The sequence below is a fragment of the Montipora capricornis genome, chromosome 6 (assembly GCF_036669925.1).
Source record: "Montipora capricornis isolate CH-2021 chromosome 6, ASM3666992v2, whole genome shotgun sequence".
Lineage (NCBI taxonomy): Eukaryota > Metazoa > Cnidaria > Anthozoa > Scleractinia > Acroporidae > Montipora > Montipora capricornis.
This window is the reverse complement of record NC_090888.1, coordinates 25,920,239-25,930,238: the sequence shown is the minus strand read 5'-3', so window position 1 is coordinate 25,930,238 and position 10,000 is coordinate 25,920,239. Positions and strand designations below refer to the sequence as shown.

Genomic DNA, 10,000 nt, shown 5'->3' with positions numbered 1-10,000 from the left:
GGACAGTGAAATCTTGATTTGATTGGTGCATAATTCCCAAGAGAAACTGGAAACAATGCTTATGCAAAATTCTGGAGGACAAACAAAGAGTATTATGGTTTTTTTGATAGTGGCCAATTAGAAGTCTGGAATCTACCCTCTACCCAAAACTTATGACCTCTGCGATGCTGGTGCAATGCTCTACCAACTGAGCTATATTAAGCCACTCAGTGGAGAGCAGATAAGTTTGTTCGGCTCATGTGTTCTTATGCCAAAAGGACTTGATGAATGAAATAAATGCATGTATATTTGAAGTTGTCTACATAATTGCATGGATCAACTTGGATCGCTCACCTTGGATCAAGCGAAAAACAGATTTGTAAGCCAAAACTAGTTGATGTTTGCCCCAATTTCACCAAGGTTAGCTTTAATTAACAGTTAGGATTAGGGGGATTTCTCAAGGCCTTATGATCATATTTTTACGTCGACTCAAGGTGAGCGATCTGAGTTGATCTGATCTGACTTTTGTACCTGCCTCTTCTCTCTTTTGTTTCACCATTTTCCGTTGATATCAATGGGAAAGGGGGTTCTGTTAAAGGTTTTTTTTTTGATAACTTTTATTTAATTTGTTGGAGGACTTGCTGCAATAGTCAAGTTTCTTGTTTTAAGTTTCTTCAAAGGTCATGCAGATGAGTTTCTTCGGGTAAGGGAGCAGGATCTACCTGTAGGTCAAATTTTCCTGGAATGGTGAGTAGACCATGTGCAAAGAACATATTAGCTCAAAAATGCTTAGCACAGAATATTTCTTTTGTTTTTATATATCAAATCCTTTTCAAGTACATTGGTTGTTCACCGTCAGTTTCATAAAAAGAATGTGTAATCATTCACCAGCTGTTGGTGTTTTCAGGGCTTGCATTCTGAAACTTTGGCTTTCTATTCTGAAAGCCATTATTAAAATATTGTTAGATACATCAATTTGTACCGTATGCATTCTTGTTTTTATCTCAAGGACAGTAACTGACTTCTCATTGACTTTCAGTTTCCTTCATTGCTTCAGGGTTTATTTCATACATTTATTAGAAAATACATCAATCCAAGTTTGAACTTTTTAAGGTCTTTCTACTATGTGTGTGAAAATTTGCTTCATAAGCTTAAATAGTTTTTTCATCTGCACTACTGTAGGATGATACATACCAAAAATGGATTAGAAACCCTCATTTTGAAATTCATTGCACAATGTGTGGGTCTCGTTTTCTGTTTACATCTGACTTTGATGTTCTTTGAATTGCTGTATGGATAACTGTTGAAAGGGTCGTGTTTTCTTTCCTTTTTGGTGACTTGATATATTAAATGGAAAGTGGCATATAACTCTTCAAATGATTTGTTTACAAGTTGCTGTGATACAAAAATTAAGGTGACTAATAAGACTGAAAAGAGGCCAAGAAAACGTTTCCTTCATAGACCGAATGCATAAATGGCGGCCCAAAAAATATTGTTTTGTTTATGTGCTAATTAGCCTCACTAGCCTCGTTTGCATGGACAAAATACAAAACAAAGGTTGCTTGAGAGCGAGGCTAGTGAGTCTCATTAGCACACATTCAAACAAAAGACTACATTTTTGGCCGCCATTTATGCATTCGGTCAATACATCCACTTTTCATACACTTGCCTTCAATTTACTGTCTCCAAACTGTGCATGAAATTTCGTTGTCAAATTTAGTTAGTATTATTTTATTTCTGCAATTTAATATTTTTTGAGATTTTGACATAATAACCAAAATGTGATGAAATTAATATGACTGAATGTGATACATGTATGTGCAGTGCATTGTATATAAATTCATTTAGCATTCCATTGTTTTAGAATTGAATGGAACATATCTTTTGGCAGGTGTACACAATATGGTAAGATCCTTGTTGTGTGGTTCTGGCACAATCCAGTTCTCCTGGTTGCTGATTCAGATGCTATTAAGGTAGAAAACTCTATAATAATCTTTAACATTTTAGGAAGCACCCATTAATGAACTTTTTTGGGATTCTAGCATCCTTTTTGAATCATAATGCACTGTGGGACAACATGGACAATAGTCCGAGAGATTGCCTTTTTCACAGAAATTTGCATTTTTGCTTCTTCAAATAATGTTTTTACTGAAGAGGTAAAAAGTACCATATATTTGGGAGTAACCTCTAATGGAAATTTATTTCCTTGTTTAAAAAACTAAGCATAATTCTTTGATCTAAATTAAAAAGTCTGTTTACGAGCCAAGTGGCCCATCAGAGCTAGGGGTGATCCCGGTTTCTGTGGCATGAAGCAACTAGGAGTATTTTTACTTCCCCCTGGATGGGATGCCAGTCCATCGCAGGGTTACCCCAGCATTTCGCCGGTACCCATTTATACACCTGGGTGGAGAGAGGCACCGTTAGAGTAAAGTGTCTTGCCCAAGGACACAACACAATGTCCCAGGTCAGGACCCGGACCACTCGATCTGGAGTCGAGCACACTAACCATGAGGCCACCGCGCATAGCTAGAAATCCATGTACTCCCAAACGAATTTCTCCAAAGCCGCGAGTATTGCCGACTTTTCCCTCTCACATCCTCTCTCATGTCCAACATCATTGAAACCAGGATGACACCCAGAACACCAGGGACTGGTTGCTCGAAGCCTGGTAAGTGCTAACCGTTGGTTAAGAGGTATCAAAACCTATAGGTTTCCATGGTATTTAACGCCGGTTAGCGCTAACCATGCTTCGAACAACCCGGGCCAGAAAAGTTCACTGAAAGGGCTATTGAAATTTACATGTGCCAAACGTTTTAGTTCTTAGTGTCAATAGACCAATTCGGCTAACTCAGTGTTGTACCCAATTCAAATCTTTTGGGAATAAAACGTTTTGTTCCAAGTATTACCATATCATTTAAATGTGAATGCTACATTATCATGCAAATGTTGGGTACAACAATGAGTTAGCCGAATTGGTCTATGTTACTCAAAAAGTTGCAATTTCAAGTCACAGTTGGTATGGGAGTAGTGAAGGCTTTAAAAGGTCGGCACACACCAGGGGACATGAAGCGGAGATACGCCCCTTCGTGTGTATCGACAGGCGCCTGTTGCAGGGACAGTACGCAAACTACAGTCGTGCTCACGAAGCGGATTACAGAAGTCACTGAGGGAGCCGGGGAACTCGATTTGGTACAAAAAAAAAAAAAGGATGGCGGACGCTGAAGTTCGGAAAAAGGATCTTTTAAGATTACTGAATTGGTTAACATAATCGTTCCTTCTATAGCTAGGGAGGACGCGTGTATTTTACGTCTTGTCACTGTACAGGATTGTTAATTCCTCCAGGTGAACGGTTCGCTAATAGCGCTTTTTCATTGGCTCATTTCTATTTGTAGCAAGAACAGTTTGCAGAGCAGTGCGCATGACGCGACATTGAAAATTGGGGTCATTTTGTCCCCGCTTCATAACCCACGAATTCAAACCAGCTGAATTTCTTGCAGCATGTTGCGGGGACAAAAATTTGTCCCCGCAAAAGAAGGGCATGTCACACGATGAAAACTATCCGTGCAACATGTGTTGGCTTCATGTCTTTGCAACATGCCCCCTAGTGTGACCAGCAAAAGCCAATACTCCTGCTGACTCTCGTGTTCTTTTTTTAAATGTCCAGTTAATGCAGCCTACTTTCTTAATGTAAAGGCAAAGCCTCTTATAAACTAATAACGTAAACCAAGGAATAGTTGGGGTGAAAACTATTTCAATGGCCTCATCAGGTGGTCCTTCCCCCCAGTGGACCCTTGAAATGCACCCTTGAACCAAACGGTGGACCAAATTATGTGCAATAGGTCTTTAAAAAAAATTTACTACACCTCTTATTTTCCCCGAAAAAGATACCATTTTAAAGAGAACAGTTCGTAGTAGTATAGGTTACTTATTGTAATATACTTAGGTATTGTGCGCCTGAATTGTAGTTTGTAAGTTTGTAAGTTTGGTTTACTTAACTGGTAGAAATGCTTCCGAGGGAAAGGGAGATGTTTGAATTTAACGACTGTTCGGTACAATAGATGGTTTTAACAGTGACGTCATCAATTTCTAAACTCAAAGTCGCAAGGTTTTATGATTTTTTTTATCGAAAGGATGTAGAAGATGTCCTAGAAATAAACCTTTTTTTTTTAACTTTCTAGTTCTGTGACGTCTTTCTTTTCGAAAATACAGCATTTGAAATTTCCGAATTGTCACCTTGCGTGACACCACGATACAAAGCTATTTGTGCTCATACACATGCATTTTATCTCATGAGCGAGAAGTGAGTGCTTTCATCGCAAAGTGAACTCCAGATGTTTTCGTTGATTACCGGGCGCCGTATTGGTAGAAGAACCACATGGCGTCTCCATACAAAACTCTTTAAAATTGCGTGCAACGCTTCGACAAATAACTCAGAAGTGATTTACCGCATAGTCCTGAGAATTGGAGAGGTTGTTAAAAGATTTGTTTCCCAGAACATTCCAAGTTCTTGGCCTTTTCGAATTTATTTTCTTGTTGCGTGTCAGTGTAAACGATACGAAAAGCGAAATGAAAAACGGAGTCTGTGTAACGACATCATAGCGCGTATCTTAATTCCTCTATTCGCGCATAACCACAATTCATTGCGCCTTTGACCACAATCTGCGCACCGGTGACTCAGTAGGTTTAGCACTGGGCTGCCATGCGGGAGGTCGGACCAACACTCAGGGTCTTTAAATAACCGAGGAGAAAGTGCTGCCTTTGTAATGTAATCTGCAAATGGTAAGACTTTCAAGTCTACTCGGATAAGGACGATTAAAGAACCCACACACTATTTGCAAAGAGTAGGGCATATAGTAACCGGTATTGTGGTCTGTCTTCTGTGGTATATCATGGTTGAGAGGGTAAGTGCTCGAAGATGTTAGCTACACCAAGCTACTCTAAAAAAACCGAAGGTAAATAAAGATATGAACTATGAACAACCCCTTGCGTTTCGAAGAAAAATGTATTCTTCACCCTATTAGAGAGATGCCTTGATCGTTCGCTTCAGTCTCACTCACTGCGGCAGCAATTAGCTTCACGAGATTAATATATAGTAACTAGGGGCCGGTTGCTCGAAGCCTGATTAGGTCTGATTAGGTATCAAAAGCTGTAGGTTACCATGGTATTTAACGCTGGTTAGCACTAACGATGCTTCGAGCAACTCGGGCCAGGGGCCCGTTTCTCGAGAATCCCGAAAACTTTTCGGGCCCGAAAAGCCATTTGTGAAACTGCCAACCGCTTGTTTTGGAAAGGCGACCATTTAACATGTTTTCAAGCTAACTAAAAGAAATTTGTCTGTGAAGTTTGACGACTTAAATCCTCTCCGTTCTTAAGATACAGAAGGAATTGTGACACCCGAAAATGCCCCGAAAAGTTTCGGGACTTTCGGGAAACGAGCCCGAGGGGCCCGTTTCTCGGTAACTTTTCGGGCTCGAAAGCCATTTGTGAAACTGCCAACCGCTTGTTTTGGAAAGCCGATCTTTTAAAACGTTTTAAAAGTAACAAAAAAAAAAAAAATTATAGTGAAGTTTGACGACTTATTAAAATTATCTTCGCTCTTGAAATGCAATAGGGAATTGTGACACCCGAAAATGGCTCATAAAGTTTCGGGACTTTCGAAAAACGGGCCCCAGGAGCGTTCAACTTCATTGTTTTTGTTGAACGGCGTTTTTACAGACCGAGTTGCTTTTAGATTGACTTTCCGGCGAAACCAGACGTTTCCAGCTAATAACAACTCTTGCATGAGAAATTGTACTGTCCAAGGGATTGAGAATTGTCACTCGTGCAAGCCAAATCGTATTTTGGAACTCGTCAAAGAATAGCGTGATCTGTGAAAATGCCGCTACATGGACCAAGTATTCGAGTTGTAGATTCCTGGTTATGGACTCCTGATAGAGCGGTTTTCAATTGAGTGTCGAAAGTAACTCGAGAATTGCTTTGGTTTTGCATCACTTCACTCAGTGATTGGTTCAAAGTTCTTGCGCTTCTCTTTCAACCAATCAGAAGTGAACCAAAACCGATCGTGGCTCGCGCGTGCACATTTTCCCGCGCTTTGTGTCGGTGACGTGTAATTACTTCGAGTTTTGATTGGTTTACTGGATTGTCTCCGTCCTTTTTGATTGGCCAAAGTAATTACTTTGGTTTGGGTTTTACGACACTCGATTGAAACTCGCTCTAACAACTGAATACTGGGATTCCTCTGGCTGTCCCTCTTATGAATTATTGATGAGTTTTATAGTGAATACGTGAAGGCAAGTCCAAATGGGACGTTTTCAACCAACCTCGAGAGACACCAATAACAACAGAGACATGTGCGACTTCCGGTAGACTAAAAAAAGGAGCTAAGGCTTGTACATTTTGTTTTCCGAAAACAAAATGCTTGTGCAAAATTTGAGGGGAGAAAAAAAACGTATTAGAATGTTTTCTGTAATGGCCTGTAAGGTCTAGTTGTTACACTTGTCAAAGATGGACCTAATATTGGACATAAACTTTAAGGATTTCTTATTATTTATTTTCAAGGAAATTCTCGTTGTGAAAAATCTTCCCAAAGAGCCAAATTCGTACAAAAACATTACTTGCTTGTACGGCCAAAGGTAAGTTTGGTATAAATGGTCTAAAATATGGTAAAATCAGTACTAAAGTTTCATCAGCATTCTTAATAAAAGTGTATTCGCTAATTAAATTTCGCTTACGTGCGAGTTGTATAAAAAATTGCACAAAGTCCAGAAAATGAATGGCCAACGTTTTCGTTGTATTTAATCCATCGCAAAGGTCGAGCCGTTGAAATTAATTTTTGGTCGCCATTATAAAGGGACGCTTATTTTTGATACGGACATCTACAAACGAAGGTACATGTTTTGCAGACTTCACCGTTTATGAACAATTCTTTTGTGATTTAAATTTTGCCAACCACAGAACAAAAGATTCCTCTGTTTCGACAGCCAACAGCTCTCTGGTTGGCACATTAATGACAATAGGTGACGTAACGGTCACTATCTCTATACAATTCTGAAAAAAGGATATGTCACACAATTATTGTAGATGCATTGGTTGTAATTGAACTGTTGGTAACTTGTACGTGCTGTAAGCTTAAAGTTCTGCAAGGGAACATGAGAACGGCAGCTGTACACAATGAACTCGGACTTTTGGCCGAAATTTTACAAGAATAATTAGATGAGAAAAATTCTGACGACTGCCAAATTGGACTCGGCCTGCGGCCTCGAGGAATTTTTTGAATCCAGGTATTTCCAAATTGGGCAAGCATGTAGTCGTGTTACCTATTAATTATATAGCATCCAAAAACAGATGAACATGGCAAATATTTGACACTCAAATCAATAATATACATGCAGCATCATGTATGAACCTTCAAATTGGAGAAAGCAGCGGTTTAATAGCAGTGATAATAGCTGCAACCTGATTGGCCAATACTCGCTTCTTTTATTTATCTTGACGTTTGATTGGTTGATGGAAATAATCCAGATTTTTCTCAAATTGGACGGTTTGTTCAAAGCTGAGTTGACGTTCCAGCAAAAACTATCCAATTTATTTTAAATTCGGACAGTTGGCGAAAATTTATAAAAATAGATCTGTTGGTACCCTGGTTGCCAATGGGTTTTATTTTTCTTTCGCGGGGAGCAGTGTATCGCGGCTTTGCCGCTCATAGAGATCTCGCCAAAGAAAAAAAAAAGCCCCTGGTACCCAGGGTAATCTGTTGGCAATATTGGATTTTGATGCAGCTATATAATTAAAATCTAAATAAATATAACCGAGTTAAGTGTTTGACTTAATTGACTTTTCTGCTTCGTTTCCCCTTCTTAAAAGACTTTTAACATTGGGCCTTGATAGTAGCAGACAAGTAAAGAATTTTAAGAAAACGACGAAACCTTTGAGTTACAAAGTTATAGTTCAGACTAACCGAGGATAGCAGAAGTTTCTGTCGAAAGATGTATTACAAACTCAAAGGTTTCGTCGTTTTCTGACCTGACATTGACCTGACTCAGTAAAATTTAATTCTTGGCTAGTAAGATGCGTGTTAATTTGAATTTTTTGACTATGGTTTTCTCGAGTTTTTAAAGACTGTAATTATAATAAGATACCTACTCTATCCCTTTTGGTCCGGCGGCTGTCATAGTGGTTCAAATGTGGTCCGTCAGAAATTATAGTTTTAAATCCAAATGACAACACGACCTTCAGGAGGCAGATATTTCGACGTTATCAGTTCAGTTTTAGAAGAAGGAGTCGTCAAAATCTTCGCCGCTGAAGTAGTCGAACGTTTGTGAACGCTCCCATTGAGCTTCCCTGATTTGCTTCGCATCCGCTCGGCGCTTTAGCTCTTTACAAACTCTGCATTTTTTCTCTCCTTTGCGTTGTTGTGTCTTACTGAACTCTTCTCTGGGAAATTGGCGATGGCATTTCGCACATGGAGTATCAGCGACCATGTACTCTGAAGCACCATCATCAGGGATGATATAAAGTGGAAGCAAGGCGTTCATTTCGTATTGGTCGAAATACCTTTGGGTTTTTCCACGATACAGATCTACATACCTTTCAGAAGCAACTTGAAGACGAGCCTTGTCCCTTTCTTCCGCATCCTTCAATTTGTCGTACAATTTGAACATACCCATTGTATCCACAACACAGTAATGTAGAAGCTCCGTAGTCAAGGGTCGTTTCTTCCACGCTTCTTTGTCCCCACGTTTAAATGCTTGCGATCCCGTCTCTTTAATTTTGATCATTTCTTTATCTTGTACGTACAGCTCAAGGCAACGACGAAAACCATAAATGCTTTCAACTTTATCTGTTCGTTGACCTCGGGGATTGTGCTTGATCGAGCTCTGGCTCCTTGCTGCGGGGCTTCTACGGCGATGGAGGATTTCAAGCAACTGAAGATCCAGGACTCCCGTGAGTTTCACACCGAATTGATGCCAAAGGGCATCTGAATCTTCTCGGCAATCAAACATCAGTTTCTCGCGGAATCTGTCTTCCAAGAGTTCGCTAAGGCCTGCACTGAAAACAGCTTTTCCCAATTTCAACACATCAAAGATGTAGGTCTTCTCCTCTGTCGCGACTGTGATAATGGTCAGCGCTCCCTTTCTGCTCAACGAAAGGCCTTCGCAATCGACAGCTAAAGGACCTGTGTTTCGTTTGAGTTCAGGGATGGCGTCTTCGAGACCAGCTTCATCATCTACCAGTCTGTAATCATAAGCGTTTTTGTGAGCCATTTGATATTAATCTTGGTTTATTTGGGAAGCAATGGGAATATTTTCGTCCTTCTTTTAACAAATGTCTGTAAACGGCATTCATTAATCGTCTGGTTCGCAGAATATTCCTTCCTTTTCTGAGAAACAACCACACCCCACCCCACTCCCTTGTGCTTCTTTTGCTCTCCTCCCCCATGAAATCTTTTTGAGATATTCCTACCTCTCTCAGCGTGAACAGAGCCTTTCTTTATTGTAACGGCAAGTGCTGTTAATAATCGTCAATGCGATGAGCAACTTTTATGTCCCGTCTCCGCCTTCAGTTTCCATTTATCAACTGTCAAATGAAAAGCGAAGATCGAAACGCCACCAAAAAGTGACACGGGGATTGAGAAGAGAAAAAGGTTTCGATAAAGGAAGAAAAGTAGGCATGCGCTGTTGTCAAGGGAGAGCGGCAAACAGAGGAAACAGTCAAACCGGAAATAGGATCTAAAATTCTTAGAACTCTGAGCTTGCGCATTCATTTTTCTCTGAAATCCTAAACAAGAAAGGACCAACTTTTTTTTCGAAGAACTCTCAACTTGGGGTACCGTTTTTCTCAGAAATCTTTAACCAGGATCGGGATCTACTTTTGTCTAGAAGGCAAGTTGTATGCTTACTAAGTAAATAGCAGCTCAAACCCCTCACGACAACAGGCTAGTTGATGATAAAGGTGATCTGAAGGAAACTGTCACTGAGGTCAAAAGTAAACTGGAGCGACACTGTCGTAGCAGTTGACTGCG

The 10,000-nt window shown here is 40.0% G+C and overlaps 3 protein-coding genes across 5 annotated transcripts in view; 2 read left to right on the top strand and 1 right to left on the bottom strand.

The window, feature by feature from the left end:
• Positions 1-10,000, top strand: part of LOC138051855 (cholesterol 24-hydroxylase-like) — a 45,325-nt gene that overhangs the window by 1,075 nt on the left and 34,250 nt on the right. The window contains exons 2-4 of one of the 3 annotated variants that reach the window (XM_068898146.1): positions 649-726; positions 1,871-1,952; positions 6,538-6,611. In XM_068898146.1, coding sequence (XP_068754247.1) covers positions 649-726; positions 1,871-1,952; positions 6,538-6,611 — 234 coding nt within the window. Of the gene's footprint in view, positions 1-648; positions 727-1,843; positions 1,953-6,537; positions 6,612-10,000 lie in introns of those variants that run through there. The other 2 variants (XM_068898147.1, XM_068898148.1) reach the window with 2 other exon arrangements.
• Positions 6,508-9,380, bottom strand: LOC138051856 (piRNA biogenesis protein EXD1-like). Its single transcript, XM_068898149.1, has one exon. It carries the CDS (start codon positions 9,240-9,242, stop codon positions 8,247-8,249), a length of 996 nt encoding a protein of 331 aa, XP_068754250.1. The 5' UTR covers positions 9,243-9,380; the 3' UTR covers positions 6,508-8,246.
• The window catches only part of LOC138051857 (piRNA biogenesis protein EXD1-like), a 4,007-nt gene continuing 3,799 nt past the window's right edge, over positions 9,793-10,000 (top strand). The window contains exon 1 of the mRNA XM_068898150.1: positions 9,793-10,000. This exon is cut by the window's right edge and continues 3,799 nt beyond it. The gene's annotated coding sequence lies outside the window, so the exon portion shown is untranslated.